Source organism: Syngnathus scovelli, chromosome 5 (assembly GCF_024217435.2).
Source record: "Syngnathus scovelli strain Florida chromosome 5, RoL_Ssco_1.2, whole genome shotgun sequence".
NCBI lineage: Eukaryota > Metazoa > Chordata > Actinopteri > Syngnathiformes > Syngnathidae > Syngnathus > Syngnathus scovelli.
In genome coordinates this window covers 8,763,441-8,779,652 of record NC_090851.1, presented here as the reverse complement: position 1 = coordinate 8,779,652, position 16,212 = coordinate 8,763,441, and the positions used below count along the sequence as shown (strand labels likewise).

The 16,212-nt window shown below is 40.9% G+C and overlaps 2 protein-coding genes across 3 annotated transcripts; both read right to left on the bottom strand.

Moving 5' to 3' along the window:
* Positions 1 to 114: 114 nt before the first annotated feature.
* On the bottom strand, positions 115 to 4,516 carry LOC125968796 (nucleoredoxin-like protein 1). 2 transcript variants are annotated; one of them, XM_068650723.1, is made up of 4 exons: positions 3,425 to 4,516; positions 1,416 to 1,678; positions 1,236 to 1,325; positions 115 to 1,145 (listed from the first exon to the last, which is right to left on the bottom strand). In XM_068650723.1, exons 2-4 carry the CDS (start codon positions 1,649 to 1,651, stop codon positions 869 to 871), a joined length of 603 nt encoding a protein of 200 aa, XP_068506824.1. In that variant the 5' UTR covers positions 1,652 to 1,678; positions 3,425 to 4,516; the 3' UTR covers positions 115 to 868. The 2 variants fall into 2 exon arrangements, with proteins under 2 accessions (XP_068506824.1, XP_049576160.1); XM_049720203.2 differs by having other exon boundaries at positions 1,416 to 1,676; positions 3,430 to 4,516.
* Positions 4,517 to 4,656: 140 nt separating this feature from the next.
* LOC125968794 (procollagen galactosyltransferase 1) lies at positions 4,657 to 15,919 on the bottom strand. The gene is made up of 12 exons (XM_049720201.2): positions 15,422 to 15,919; positions 11,907 to 12,017; positions 11,710 to 11,827; positions 11,053 to 11,187; positions 9,980 to 10,184; positions 9,785 to 9,904; positions 9,254 to 9,330; positions 9,063 to 9,169; positions 8,646 to 8,778; positions 8,345 to 8,472; positions 7,902 to 8,108; positions 4,657 to 6,798 (listed from the first exon to the last, which is right to left on the bottom strand). The coding sequence occupies exons 1-12, from the start codon at positions 15,637 to 15,639 to the stop codon at positions 6,528 to 6,530; spliced, it is 1,830 nt and encodes a 609-aa protein (XP_049576158.1). The 5' UTR covers positions 15,640 to 15,919; the 3' UTR covers positions 4,657 to 6,527.
* Positions 15,920 to 16,212: the final 293 nt, after the last annotated feature.

Genomic DNA, 16,212 nt, shown 5'->3' with positions numbered 1-16,212 from the left:
ACACACGGACAAAAAAACCCCTCCCAAAAACTCACGTATGATACAAGTACCGCTGCAGCAGTAACACACTTTTACTAGAAGTATGAGTAGACAACAGTGGGAAAAACAAAGTATTGAAATTTTACAACTGGATGAACAATTTGAACAATCTTCTGGTTCCCTCCCAGACTGAAGTTTAAGTGTACTCAAGCTTGTCAGTCAAGTAACTTCTAACAGAATGGAAAAGATCTTCATTTTAAGATAAAGCTCAGAAAGTACACTTAGTACCTTTAAAGCAGTGTTCCTCAACCTTTATTGGGTCAAGGCACATATTAGAAATCATTTCACGGCACACCACCAAAAGTGGATACTGAGGTCACGTGTATCTTTTACTATCTAGTGGAAAATAAATAGTTCTGTTTTTCTTTATATGTCACTGGCATTGGTAGATGAACAAAGATACATTATTTGTAGTAAATAAATACGGGCTCGTCACTGAAGGCGCCCCTGGCAAATAATATTTACATTCAAGTTGTGGGGCCCAAAGTGATCTCTTCAAACAAAGCCCCAATTCCCTAGCAGCATAGCTGGCAGTCCCTACAAAGTATGAGACACCAGAGAAAAAAATCAGTTCAAAATGGCAACTGTGGACTCTTGAAGAGGAGACCTTTCGCTTCAACCATCTTCACTTGGATATTTATCACTTATCATGTGGATTAGTATTGTTTTTATGGACTACAAATAAAAAGGACAAAACTGGATAAGCTTTGCTGTTTCCAGAGGAAGTGCGTATTCCTCTTTGGTCCTTCCCTTTGTGTTTCAATGTTCCTTTACGGCTCTCTTTGCATCCCATGCCTTCACTTTCTTCATTGTTAGCTTTCTCTCTCCCCTACAACCTCCACCATCTTTTTTTCCTCTTGTCGTCATCCGTCTTGTATTTCAGCCTCCTCACAGGGTCGGTGGCGCTGCGCATATTCATGTTGTCAAACTCCTCGTTGAGCATGAAGCTTCTTTCAACCAGCTCTGACGATTCTTGCCAGCTGCGGAAACACTCGGAACCGAAACGATAAATGTCTTGAACAGCATTCGGGGACAGGACGGAGCCATCTGGACGAAGGACCACCACGGTAGGGACATCTTTCACCTTGAACTTGGCTTGGAGTTCCCTAAACATATTTTTAACATTTAAATTACACACGAAATCATTTGCAACCTGTTGAGTCAGTATTAAAAAAGATGATCCCCAACCCACTTACTTCCGGTACGGGTCCTCAAAGGCCAGAAACAGAACCTTTTTGTGCATCTCTTTGAGAAATCTTCCCTGCTGCTCCTCTGATTGGTCTAAGCTGCAGGGATGGAAATGAAATGTTCTAGTGAATACACATGAGCTCATCTTGTGTGAAGACGTATAAACAAGCAAATATGCAGGCAGAGACCTGATGTAAATGAGCGCCAGCAGTCTGGGATATTCAATGTAAGCCGGGTCTTTGAGTCGTTTAAAAAAATCGTTGAGAACAGGCACAAACTCCCAGCACTTGTCACATTCTGCCGATGCAAAGAGCAGCATGAGGATGCGGTTTTCCAGAATGCCAACAATTTCCCGCTCAGTGTTGAGCTCATCCTGGTCCCAGTTGTTCTCCACCAGACATCGGTTGAGGAAAAAGTCCACCATGATGGAATAGAAGGATAGAAGATTCCTCTTGGGAGAGAGAAAATTCATTTTTACAATTGCGTTGCATTGGCTACAGTAATGTCAACTCTTATGACGAGATTATCCAAAGTCAGATACATGTGTTGTGTTATTGAATGTTATTTATTCAAATATGAACCATTTGCATGACATCATCAAGCCAATGACACACATATCTTGGACAATGGTGCACACCCCATGAGGATAAAACCACAAACTGGTCTCTTATTAAGTCTAGATATTAGTAACCAATTCACTTGAATTTTATTTTATTTTTTATAAAACCTCAATGAACAACAAGCAATTACAATATAAAAATATAAACTCAATATTTGCAATATAGTGAGCCACTTTGAGTTTCTACAATAAATTTTGCCGAACTTGCCAAATTGTGACTCCTGAAATGTGTTTGATGACCACGAAAACGCAAAAGTATTTGATGATTATTTTGTTTCGTATTTAAGCACGATAACGATGTCATGTTAGGACCCTGAACTCGCTACCCCCTTCTGCGTAGCGTGCGGCACTGTTGCGCTATTTTCTGGAATGTCTGCTGTACGCTCACTTGCTCCTTTTTGCTCCTCTTATTTATTTATTTGTTGTGTTATTTATTCATTATTTATTCAGCACGCTGTTGTTTACTTGTCTATTGTGGGCCATGTCTTGTCACCGTGGGATAGGGGGGAACGAAATTTCGGTTTCTTTGTGTGTCTTTGGCATGTGGAGAAATTGACAATAAAGCTGACTTTGACTTTGATGTTCACGAGTTCGCCAGCTCCACTGTCATTTCATTCTGAAATTTATTTAAATGAAAATATAGTCATGGAAAATCTCTCATAATTAAAAGATAAATACAGTTCTGGCCCTGACAATTTGCCTCAAGACTTTCTGTTAGGAATGGTCTCATCAGGTCTACTGGATCAGTATGAAGACTTTCTGTTAGGAATGGTCTCATCAGGTATACTGGATCAGTATGGAGTCTTACGAATAACTTTTGAAATGACAAAAGCAATATATTTGTTTGATGTTGTTGGCTGTTTGTTGACTGACTAACCAGAAACTCATCAATAGTGGGTAAGAATTATTTTACGCTGCCATGTTGCTCATACACACACAAATAAAGGTCCAAAATTAGATAACATCTCAGTATCTTCAGGTAAAGTACTTTCCTGACCTCTTGATTACCTCCACTCCAGTCTAATGCAATGCTACTTAATGTCGGCATTATTGTGTTACGATCTATAGTGGGTCGCAGCCTTTTGGAATTGGGATTATGGTGTGGATGGAGGAAACATCACACAAGAAATACTTCTCTGATGTAGAAATAAAGTTGGGGGCGACATCTGCGCAATGTACTTTATCTGTCTTGGCCAGCCTGTATTTGAGTGTCGGAGGAGTCACTGCAGGTTGTGAATTGACAGTGATAACCTCACAAATTAGATTTGGCTCTCCGGCTTTCAGCTGATCTATTTGGGACTCCGACTCGGCGCTGAAACATCCGAGGCTGATAGAGGAGAAATATGTTGGAAGCTGGACATTGACTGGAAAAGGGGATTTACTGTAAGACTCGGAGAGGTCAAAGCTTAAATCTTACATTTGGAAAAGTAATTTTGCAATCATCCGGTTCACTTTTTGAAGCTCATTGATCCTGCTCTGATATACTAGCGCCACTGCCTTGTTTAGTTAATAGCTAATTTAATAGGCAATCAATCTTTGTACGTGTGGTGGCAGCTGAATACATCACAAGTAATTTACCTCACCTTGAATCTCCTTGTCTCAAATGTAGCCCAACTTTCTCCTCCAAGCCTTTGTATTCATCTTTGATTTGTTGACTCTCCTCCTCAGCCTTGTTCCCTTTCACCGCAGTTCATTTTTATTTTCCCCTTTCAGAGCTTCGTCTCTTCGCTCGGTGCTTTGAATTCAAACGACAGCAGGATTTGCAGACGGAGATTACAAGTGGGTGTGTCCGTGCTGTAATTTAGCAGAGCAGAGGTCATTGTGTAGACTCTAAAAACTCCGGCTTAGGAATGGCAATCTTATTACTTCAGCAGAAGAAGGGAGGACAACAAGGATGAAGAAAGGGGATGAACTGGTTGACAGGGCGAGGACAAGACACAAGCCAAAAGAGACATTTTAACATAAACTGAGATACAATCTCCTCACATCGCCACACCGTGCTACCTGGCTTGTCACTCATTACCATCGTCAGTCATTTATCCCTCCGAGCATGACAATGATTCTTTTTGCATCCTCTTATCAAGATGATGTGACAGGCAAGATGCAGGGTGTCACGGGAATGAACTGCACAAGTCAATAGTTTGATTGCGGCGCAGTTCTATCGCCACCGCCGAAAAGCCATTATTGATCTGTGGAGACTTTTGCTGAAAACTAACCTGCGTTAATCTCAGAGAAAGGGCTGAGTTAAATATAGAGGTGAGGAGAGAGATCTAATAGGATTAGTCTGGCTCACATAAACCTCTGCAGTTGTATGTGGAAACAGAAACACACACAGGGAACACAAACACATCAATGCGCCTAATAGGTTGCGGTTAGACTATATGTAGCCATTTTGTTGGCTGATACAAATATTGTGAAAGTGCACAGGAGCTTGCACGGTCATAGATCACAAGTGAAGAGTGACTATAGGAGACTCTCGCAGTGAAGGATGAGAAGTAATGGAGGCCGACTGCAGTTTGGCGTCACCTGTGTGCTCGCAGCCATGCACCAGCAGACACTAATTAAAAGACTCATATTGACATCATCACAACTGAGGCGGTTTGATGGAGCGCTTCTCCATCCATGCAGGGCCGCCTACCAAAGCAACAAAGAAAATATCAACGTGACTCTATATCAAATATTCTTGGATCCAAAAAAAGCATCATTTGCAAACTGACACAGTTAGAAAGACATCTATGAATTTCAGATTTTCAAACAGCAATTGAGTTTCATTTGACTGATGGTGAAAAAAGCACGCATCAAAAGCACAGTTGTGTTAGACATTTAGTAATACAAAAAGACACACAGATCTGCATTCAATTGCGACCACATAACATTGTTAAGTAATGTTATAATTGGATAATAAATAAAACAATGAAGATCTGGAGCAGAATTAGGTGCTGCCGACTAAGCTGTCAAAATGAGCAGCGGGTGTCAATATGTTCAATGCATTTTGTTCTGGTAAATTACACAATCATTTTACAGTCATTGGTTTTTGAACTCGTCACAGCCGAGGAAAACAAGGCGAACTCTTGTGAGGGAGGAAAACAAAACACTGCAGACGACTTCAATTTGATTGACATCATTTGAGTGTGGAATCCCGCCCCCCCCAACTTGGTCTCAAACGAAAACCCAAATCACACTATAGATTAATAGTATAAAGTTATTGCCTACTATTTCAATGTAATCTTTACTCAGTTATAGAGAAACAAATGCTACCTGTATATTTGGAAATTCTGGCTGATGTAAAGGATTAAAAGTAGACGACATCTGTCGATCGGGTCACATCTGGAGCAAGGGGGATGCAATAAATAAAACAAAAGCTGCTTAATAATCTATGTTTCATTCATTCTTTACACTTTCAATTGGCAAATATAAAACCCCCAAAAATGAAAAATACAATCTAACGGTGAAAACAATAAAAAAGATTTCCCATGTTTCATATGAGAGCAATCAGTGATAGCACTGAGGTTGAGGTCGTATAAAGCTCCTCAAAAGCATTCCTTGGAACACGATGAGCAAGATCAGGCATGCATGCACATGGGGGCCAAACCAGTATCATACCTATTGAAAATCTGAGGTTATAAAAAAGTTAAAAGTTATGTCCGTACGTTGAAAAAAACAACAACCTCAAACCCGATTTGTGGCATGAATAAAATAGTTAAGGATTAAGATTTTTTTAGGCCACTTTTCATATTGTGAATCAGGCCAAATTCACTTCTCCATAAATGAATTTAAGTGAAATAATTATTAATAAATTCTGGCTTCATTATTTGCTATTTTATAAGATCAAAACGATGATCGAGTGGAGAGTGACATGAGTGACAACGGTCATAATACGCAAGAACAAGATGTGGTGAATATAAAAATAGATAGTGTAAATACAGCTCAGTTTGGAATTTTTTATATGCGCTGCATGTATTTGCTGTGTTGCGAGTGTGGGAGCAGTACGCATTTGCTCACGTGTGCATGCAGCTTGCAGGGAACATTGGTGGTAAGGCCCTGAGGGTGGATGAGAGCAGCCCGGAGTTCCTAAAGGCTCTGCATGTATAGGAGCTGTGGCAACCACGACCTGCCCGGAGATAATCAGTCGATGGATGGATAGATGGATGTTTTTAACTCTAAACAAAGTACTTTTGTTGCACACAATTAATCATTTTGTATGAAAAGTGTTAAGTTGTGTTATCTAACCTACCTTTACTAATGCTTGATACCAAACTTGTGACTAACCCAATCCGGACCAATCAAATAACAATATATAAAAAAGAAAACGTTTAGTTTTTAATTTTGTATTTTAGACCTGAGCCTAAAATTGCAATGTGAAAAATCGAGCTTTTTGTGTTCGATTAAAAGAAAAAAAGAGAAAAAGAAAATAACCAGTCCCTTTTCTAACTTTTGATTGCGAATTGAAGATGGAAAGAAAGAATGACACGCAAATGGACTCGTCAAGAGTTGTTTTAAAATGCATCTCTAACCTTCTCCTTTAAGAGAAAGCTCAAGTGACGGTGGAAGTCTCACTGGACCTGTGTCCATCTAGCCTGCCTTTTCCACATTCCTCCCACTATCACAGCTTTATTCTGCTGTACAGTATGTCAACCTGCTCAGTGTGTGTATATGTGCAATAGAGTGTTCTCCCAAGGCATCACAATTCATCCCGCGCACTCCAGTTCTCCAGCTCAGACTGGAGCACATCAGAGTTCTGTGCCTCTAGACTTAGTTCCACCTGCTCTTGAGTTTTCCTCGACTTGGCTCTGTCCCAATCGGTCTTGGTTGTCTCATTGTTCCAGACTACTGAGGTCTCCGTGTCACTGATGTAGCCAGCGTCTCCTGTGTAGTGTGTCGGATACACCAGAAGCGGCTCTGCGGAGAACGCATGGAGGTTCCGATCTTCAAAGTGTTCCATGTAGTCTAAACTGAAGAGGGAAAAGATGGCAGCAAAAAGCAGATTGACAAAGTTTACAAGAGATCCACCTACAAAACAAGGGGACAAAGATGGCCGACCTGTGCCATGGTTTGATTGTTTATGCCGAAAAAAGCACTGTAACAATCCAGGTCTGGCATGTTATAACAGGATTCACACCCTTTTTTTAAGACTAAAGACACTTCACTTAAATGTTAAATCGTCAAGTGTTTTGAGAGACAGCATGATGTGAAGAAAACACTAACTTTATACTTTACTGTGTCACCACACTTAAACTCCTCATCAATAATTCTAGTAATTTTCAAACCTCAAAGACACAACATTGAGATTTGTACATTTATGATACATTAATAATTAGAAATAAAAAAATGGGTAAACTGAACTAAAAATCCCATGAATTGGACTCATTGCAGAGAGGAGAGTTGTTAACAAGCCACATAGTGGAGTTATGAAACGGCTTATGAAACAAACAAGTTGGGTTACGCACAACATTTTTGTGGAAAAATTACCTTTGTTTTCATTAAATTTTTGGTACATGAACAGTCTGGGTTGGATAAGCGAATGAATTTATGATGTGTTTCATTTTGCTCTATCATTGGCTCTGTGCACCAGGGTTAGAGTTAATAAATAACCAAATAATTCAACTTAAACTTGAAAAAGCATTTCCATCAACAAAATAAAAATGAGTGTCCTTTTAAAAAATGATAACTGAAATGACATTTTACTTTTATAAAATTAACTATGACATTGTAGCCAACATGTTCTTTGTTTGCATTTTTCCATGTTGTAGGTAAGTAGTGTCAAATTTAAAAAAATAATTTGGGTTTTGGTTTTGGGTTCCCAATTTTCAGTTTTCAGGGTTTTTTTATATATATAATGTTCATTTGGGTGCTTTCTTACATATTTCATCAATGACTAGTATTAAATCAACACAAGTTTTATCCATTTAAATGGATCAAGACTTTTTACTGCACAACGCACAATTTTTCCGCATCTCAGTTTAAAAAAAAAACACAGGGTCACCACTGTCTGTGGAGGAGGTTGAACATAATTTAGAACAAAAAAAAAAACAGGAGCGAGACGCATTATACTCACACAGGATGTTTGTCATACATGACAGGAAGGAACTCATCAACAGGCAGCATCTTTTTCAGAGGCTCAGCCTTGAGGAGCTTTTGGGCTCCTTGCAAGGACAGCATGTAGCCTAAAGTCCAGTACGAGTAGTCGGCCTCCACCAGATTGTGAACATTTGGTACTGACTTCTCTGGATGATCCACCTGCATTCGCTTCCGTCCAATATAACTGCAAGGGTAAGGAGAACAAATATGTACCAACACCAGCAAATTTTAAAGAAAACATTCATTTAGCAAAGAATTCCTTCTATTGTTTTTGTGCTGCCTATGAATGTGAAAGGTCGCAGTGACTTTGAATGACTGGTCAGCGGTGTCGAGGAAACAGCGGATGACAGATGGCAGGATTTCTTTGGGAGCAATAATCCTCTCTATTTTTAACACAGAATTTTCACTGCATTGACTTACATGAGATCCCAGTCAAGCTTGTGCGTCGTCACCTCCTGCAGCAATGCCTGGAGACGCCGTTTAAAGAACACCTCAAAGCGCAGGTCGTCCTCAATGACCAAGGAGGTTTCCAGCCCGCGATCTGCTATCTGCACGCACACGTTCAATGCTGGACTTTTTGTTTCTTTTATTTCAAAGCTAGACGTAACAATGTCAGCAGGCAGGGCTTTTTAACATGGAGAAATACACAACCGGTCTAAATATTGCTGATGCAGTGTTTTAGTGTTAACTGAACCTGTGAATGTCATTACAGAATGCTTACCTCCTTCCAGATGTTGTAATGAGAGAGGAAACAACCCAATTCACCCTTGGTCAGAGGGCGACCGTGATAAGGGTCTTTGTATCCCGGCAGCATGCTAATCCCCATGGACTCGATGTCACTCTTGTTCAGCGCCCTGATGAACAGAGGAGAGATAAACAAGGAGATTAGAGGTAGGAATAATACGTCATATGGATGACATTGCTGGACAGGGAATATGACCTCACAAGCAAACACATTAGGTCCTCCTGCATTATCTATTGAGGTCCAACATCAAATATCTCGCTAATTGATATTGAAAAAAAGTTTATTATTGCAACTGGTGTGGAAATGCAATACATAATATTATGACGAATTTGAAAATGCTGGCAGACTCTTCGCCCGGCCTCCTGATAAATGACGACAGGTGACGAAACGTACTTGCCGTCCACAGCGGCAATAACTTTACAGCTGATTTCCATCTCGTGCAAAGTTCTCAGCATGCGCTCACGCCGGTCAACTCTTCGCACCAGATTGATCATGAACACCTGCGGTCGCACACAACATACAAGCTCACAAATATGCTCAAGCCTGTGTGTTTAAATGAGTGTGTGTGAGAAAGAAAAGACTACCTCATCAAAGCCGATCTTGTTTGGCTGTTTGGGAGGGAGGGTGAGGAAGCTGGAATATTCCAAGGGAGGATTTTTCACTTTCAAAGAAGATGGCAGAGGGTTACAAAGAGAATGTGCAATGAATCAGCGGCTACACAAAATGCAGCCCACCACAGCGCCAAATGCCATGGCCAGTCAAAGTAAGCAATCATTTTTTTGCAGCATGCTTGTGTTCCTTCCTCCATTGATGAAAACACATCGTGCAGCATATAAAAGATAACGACGACAAAGCATTTTGGTTACCAAAATATTGCTTCAGTAGGGGTAAGAACTCAATCAAAAACCTTCACTGGGTGCTCAGACGAAATCCGTGGCAACAGAGCAGACATGATTTCTGTTGTGCATAATGCATAATTGATTATTTTCTATATGTGTCTGCCAAGGTTGGGAGAAAAAGACCAACTCTAGAACTATTTTAGTTGTAAAATAAAACCCGTTTTACTGTGTTGCTTCTTCGTACATCCACATTTGTGTTTTGGACATTGAACTCACCCATGATCTCAAGATGAGTGTGCAAGAAACTGTCGGCTTCATCCAACAAAGTAGCGTGGGAACGCATGGGCATAGGAAGGTATCCGTAGGTTTCTTTGTTGCACACGTACATCTGAACATCTGACAACATCACAAGAGGGGTGTCAATGCAAAATCACACAGGTACGTAATATTCACGTGTTTCATCCATCTCACCTGCCATGCGAGCCGAATAGGCAAAGACGATGACATCGTCAAGGGCCCAGCTGTACTCCGGGTGCGGCGGGTAGAAAGCCAATTGACGAGAGGCTTCCTTCCGCAAGTCCACCAAGTATGTGGAGTGGACCATGGGTACGGCAAAACAGCCAAGACGCTCCTGCTTCCTGATTGGTATGTAGGCTGGTGTTCGCTTGTAGTAGCCCTACCAAGATGGGTGCACGCAATGAGCCTCGGTCACCAACAATGCCCAAAGAATTGTTCTAAAAGAACTTTTATTACAGAAATTAAAAAATATTCAATGATTGGTGTGAATGCTGGGTGGGAGTTGTACTCTATAGAGCAAAGTTACAAAATCAGAATTACAATTCAGACATCTTTGCAGATGGTCAGTATCATTTGCTTTGCTGCAGCTGAACATCTGCTTCGGAACTACCGAGGAGAATCTGCAGTTTGGAATTCAGGCTCACGCCCAGTGTCGAAGCATTTCTCCTTCCTGGCGTGCCTAACTTATTTATGTGCAGACGAGCCTTAAGCCTCACATGCATACTGTACATAAACACTCGCAAGTATCGTGAGAAATCACTTAAAGCATTTACGCGGCATGATACGTGTGGAGAATCAAATTCAATTCCATACCAGAGCTGCATCTGACAGCACGCATTGACAAACATTTTAATGCTCACTTCTCATTTGGGAATGGTAACAGGATGTTCCATGTTATTTCCATTGGAAAGGAACGGTGCTTAAAAGTCCATTGTAAAAGTCTACACACCCATGTTAAAATGCCATGTTTTTCTGACATTGAATTATTTTAAAATGTTTTCCACCATTAATGAGACCTACAAGCTGTTGAAGTGAATTTCAATCCTTTGAAAGGAAGTAAAATAAGACTGACATTATGCAGTTGCAAAAGTGTGCAGGTCTTCTTATAACTGGGGCACAAACTGAATACGTGTTGTGACAAGATCAGTGGGGGAAAAAAAATCTGATTCAGAATCAGACCTCCTCCAAAGTGAATGTCATAAATGTGTACACAGTGTGAATGGCTAACAAATGGCCACCAACATTACCTGTGAGGTCATGCCGCACCAAAAGTTGGAGTAGGCAGCTCTGGACTCCAACATTGGGGCAACAATGGTCTTGTTTTCTTTCATGAGTTTCCACAACATATCTGGGTTAGTGAGCAGATTGTCGCAGTCGGCCACCTGTCAGCGAAGGGAAAAGAGCAAGAGACTGCTGCTGAACACAATGATTTCACAAAACCATTGTTCTGCGCTTGGATCCTCGCTGAGTTCTTATACAACTGAGGTGGCGGGGAATGTGTCTGGCTGGGAACCATGTTGAATATGCGAAGAGCTCTGCTAGAAAAAAAATGCATTTTGACATAGGTAACCATAGCAACAGGATGTATGCTTGATCCTTCCACTGCAAAATAACTGTTGCCGCCGCCACCTCCTCCATTCACATACCTAAAAACAAAGCGGGTGAATAAAATATGTGCAAATACACTATGGGTCATGTTTCACAGGGACATATCGTGGGTGTCTGACCATTCCGATCGATTTTGCAATTAACGGAAAGCAAGACATTCAGTAATTCCCCGTTAAAATTTAAAGCACTTCAGTGAGACTGAACATTTTCATGTCATGATTTCAATTCTCCCACTGGGCATTTCACTATAATGTGGCACGCAGCGCTATGAGGATGTTGATTGACTGACAACATACCAGGAGGTAGTCAGCCCAGATCTCACGGGCTGTGTCCAAAGCCGCCTGACGAAGCTTCATTACGTGTTCATACCGAAGATTATTCCAGTGTTTTGGCCCCACCTCGTCCTCAAAGGCACTAAGGTGAACACAGGTGACACTGGTGTTAGGAACTGAAACACACTCACTCAGCCACATTCACGCACACATTAAATTACCTGGATTCATCATCTGGTCTCCACTCCACATAGTGATAGTCATTCTGGACCTTGACGAGCCAATCTCGAAGGATGGCGGTGGTGTTATCTATGTTGTGATCTGTCGCCACCCTGTGGCGAGATGAGGAACAGAGAGGCTCTTAGAGTGGAGGGATGGGGATGCACTGATTAAATATATTGGAACAGGAGAGGTGCTGATGCCTAATTAAAATGTCTCCTTATAAAATATGGTCTTCATAAAAAGGATTCTACGGTGATATAATTTGGCTGCACTGGTTCAGTGACTGATTCTGGAGCACCGTATCCATCACAGTAGTGCAATATAATCACCTCATTAGTCTGGCACACAAATGCCCGGAGCACCACTATTGTTTTCTGCTCCGTCTGTGTGTATTACAATAACTTCCAGAGAGACTCTCATGTCAGCGACACACAGTAATATCTCAACCGTGAATGTCGTTCGTCAGAGTTACCATGTATTGTCGTCATCTTACGAGGAGGAAAGAGAAGACTGACGTGAAATGTACTCAAATGTCAGATGATAGTAAAACGTAATGGTAGCAATTTGAATAGGAAAATCAGGTTAGATTTAGAAGATGTAAGTGCATCAAATTGAATATATATTGAGATATGTAAAAGTGTATCATAAAAAGTAAGGGTAGCAATTTGAATAGGAAAATCAGGTTAGATTTAGATGCGAGTGCATCAAATTGAATATATATTGAGATATGTGTCAATTATCAAATTTATTGGACAGATATATCTTTTCACGTTAGACAATGCTACAAATATATGTTGATTGTGGAATCCAGGCTTTTAGCGGGACAAATGACTAAATACTGTAAACAATGGGATCAATTAGAAAGCAACTATTGATTACTATCATAATGACTGGACTATGCAGTATCCTATTTCATAATGTTGACATTTTTCACGCTTTGTTCTAGAGCTTTTGTTACTTGAGCACATCACTGTGAGCTGAGGAGTGGCAAACAAAGACTGAATAGGAGGAGGGGACCTGGCTTTTCTGCTGTCTGCGTTATCAAAACAAAGCTTGGAGCATGATGGGCTGGCGCAAAGAGCGACACATGGAATGTGTAGGTATGAGAGAAAATGGATTTACACCCTCCGGCATCATGTAGCGGTTGATGGACAGCGTGCCGCGGGTGGTTACTTTGCCATCTGTGTGTGGTGTTCTCACATTGAAGTGCTATCTCAGCGCTTACATGCAATCACTTCACAGCGCAGCCATTTTCATGTTCTCATGTTCTCTCTAATGTCTACATGCCTTTCCCTGAACCTGGAACAGTCTAAACAGCACTAGATAAGATCAAGTATTGCACACCTGCACAGTCTAATAAGATCCAATACAAGGGCCGCATTTATGTATTGTCACACTAGAATGGCACTCGGTAGAGCAAAACACCCTTGCATTTGTGTTTATCGCTCAGAGACATTGAAAATCCAAAAGAAAAAATGGCGTCGTTTTGATTAATTGATAGGAATCTAATCTCCTGCAGCCTATCATGGTGCAAACTAGGTTTGAAGTGTGGGTGTGTGTTTGTGTGTGTGAGCTGGCAATGGCCCTACTGTTGACTTCTTGAACTGCACCCGCTTTAGTTGGTCATATTTGCCTCAGGGCTGAGTTATTTATCATTATCTTAGCTAAATCTACCTCATGTGTCTCGCTTTCACATTCTTAATTGTCACTAAATTGCCAAAAGAATTTAACCAATGTACCACGCGAGTACAGTATCCCCAGGGCTTCTTTTGGGGAAAAAAAAAGTGCAAGATGATTTAAAAAAGAAAAAAAAAACAACTATAGAGAAATGTTTTCCCCCCCAAAAGAACTTTCAAAATATTGTATGTCAAAATCAAGTTGTTGCCAGTATATGTGCCACTGTTTGAATAGCAACAAAAGCAGACCTAAACAATGAAAGAGACCAAAGGTAGGCGAGAATGTGTGCTTTATGGAAGCTTATCTTCTCTCCTGCAAGTCCATGCAGCACACGCTTTCACGATAATAATCGACATAGATGTGTTTATATGCGTGCCAGGGTGCTTTATCCTCCACTGTCAAGTTGATAGCTGCAGGTATTGACAGGTGCCACTGAGTTTATGTTTTGAAACTTTCTAGAACGTTGACTAGAAGGTTTTTAAAGGAGAATGCAGAAAAAGAGCTCTGCTCAAACTGCCACTAATCATAAACCTTTAACCAAAACCCAAAGAAACAGATGAATGCATGCTGGTTTTATACTCAATTCAACACTCAAAGGAGACAGCCCTCCCACTTGACTGAACAATATATTTTTTCTCTCTAAATTTAGTTCAAAAGCACTCAATTATTCCAACCACACTCGTCTGCCTGACACTGTTGACGCACCGTTGCTTTGCTAAACCACTTGAGTGCTAAAATATCATCTAACCTGTCAAATATGAATGCAGACAAAAAGATTACTTTCGTCTCCATAAAGCAGGTCTGCAGGCATATGATCAAAACAAGAGGGAGGAAGATGCAGTTATAATAAATGTCTGGAAGACTGGGACTGGATCAAATTAAGGGGAATAAACATAGTGGGATCAGAGGCGTCAACAACAAAGTACAAATGAAGCATTTCCATTTTACTTGAGTAATGTACTGATTTTTTTTCTTACTCCCTATATTTGATATCTACTTTTTACACCTTATTTTGTTCAAAAAGTTGCATGACAGTTTTCAAACTATGCAGATTATGACCTAAAGGGTTTTATAATATGGAAAAACAGGAACAACAGCGACATTGAGGAAGGTGAACCCGAGAATGACAAACGCAACAGATTTGGAGAAGCCGAATAGTCCCCATCGGTAATCAAAATGAGCTTTGCAGATAATTGAAAACAAAGAGTTTTTGCTGTTATTCTGAAGCACACTTTATTTACACAGTATTTTTTTCAATGTTTCTCCAAGTACAGCAATTAAATTTGAACTTTTGCCAAGGTCTTTCATTATAGACATGTAGGCTTCTACTTGAACACAAAGTGAGAACTTTTGCCACCTCTGACTGGGAGACACAAAGAAATAAATCTTCTGCAACTTTTGTGCCAAGACTGTGTGGAGTGCACAAGAGTGAGGCGGTGTTTCCAGTGCAGTCTAAAGATGTGGCAGGAAAAGAGGGGCAGGGACAGAGGAGGGGAAACGAGGGGGAATGAGAGAAGATCCCAAACTGAATGGAACTTTTCACAGACACAACTTGACTACGTACTCCTTTCCCGTGCAACACTGTGAGATGATTTTCACTTTATGGAGCCATTGCATGAATAAACGAAAGTACCCAAACGATTAATGGTCAGACATGTTGTCAGGTTAAAATTTACTGAGGGCAAAATGAGACTCAAATATGCATGTCTACAAAAACAGATGTTACGCAAAGAACACATGTAGTTTTTGTATACTCTTCAGACTTCACTACTAGTTGTCAAGATGCGTTTGTTATTCTGTGTAAATATATTGAGAACTTTGCAGAAACGACACTCACCATAAAGCAATGCGGTCCTTCGGGTAGTGCAGGCGCTCCAAAGCTCCGAGGAAGAGCGGCAAAGAGTGCGCAGAGTTGCGGCAGATGAGCGCGACAACTACCCGTGGGGCGAGGAGAGGAGATTCGGGGCTCCAGCGCTCCTCGGTGAAGTAGCCCCGGCTCAGGCCCGAAAAGTGGACGAACAGCAGGGCGGATAGCAGCGAGGCGATGCGGGGCATGGCAGGGAGAGACGAGATTTGGAGTTGCGGCAGACAGATGAAGACACGGGCGTAAAGTTAGAGGTTAGGTGCGTCCTGCTGTTGCGTTATGCCGATAGTGGAGACATGGCGGAGGAGAGAGCTAAATTAAAGGGGAAGGTTCCGCCGTGTAAGAGGTGCTCCACCTTCCAAAGAATGCGCCGTTTTCTTTTTGTAACAACAAAACGCACCTCATATTTTCATTACTATATTAATAAGAATAATTTTACAAACATTATTTCCGTCTGTGCCATAGATGGTCATGGCTCGTCCATCACTGACGTTCTCGTGCGTATCTTCCCCTTTAAGAATAGCCAATTGGGAGTCATTCAGGAAATAGTGGGGACCAGTGTGGGCGTGCCTTAATGTGGCAAAAGAAGAACATACAAACAGAATAAATAAATAAATAAATAAATAAATAAATAAATAAATAAATAAATAAATAAATATTTCAACAAAAAAAGTTTTTATCACTTTGCATAACGACATAAAAACTTACCCGCACAGAAAATAGCTGTGCAATATGTTCATCCTGGGAAAAAAAAATATTCCGCT

What these genes read in the sequence shown, in the direction of transcription:
- LOC125968796 (XM_068650723.1), bottom strand. Translation starts at nt 1,651, where the DNA reads ATGGTGGACTTTTTCCTCAACCGATGTCTGGTGGAGAACAACTGGGAC. An exon ending in CTGGCGCTCATTTACATCAG is followed by an intron (nt 1,326 to 1,415) that starts GTCTCTGCCTGC and finishes CCATCCCTGCAG; the next exon opens with CTTAGACCAATCAGAGGAGC. An exon ending in TTTGAGGACCCGTACCGGAA is followed by an intron (nt 1,146 to 1,235) that starts GTAAGTGGGTTG and finishes AAATATGTTTAG; the next exon opens with GGAACTCCAAGCCAAGTTCA.
- LOC125968794 (XM_049720201.2), bottom strand. Translation starts at nt 15,639, where the DNA reads ATGCCCCGCATCGCCTCGCTGCTATCCGCCCTGCTGTTCGTCCACTTT. An exon ending in CACTCATCTTGAGATCATGG is followed by an intron (nt 9,331 to 9,784) that starts GTGAGTTCAATG and finishes CTTCTTTGAAAG; the next exon opens with TGAAAAATCCTCCCTTGGAA. An exon ending in ACAAGATCGGCTTTGATGAG is followed by an intron (nt 9,170 to 9,253) that starts GTAGTCTTTTCT and finishes GTGCGACCGCAG; the next exon opens with GTGTTCATGATCAATCTGGT.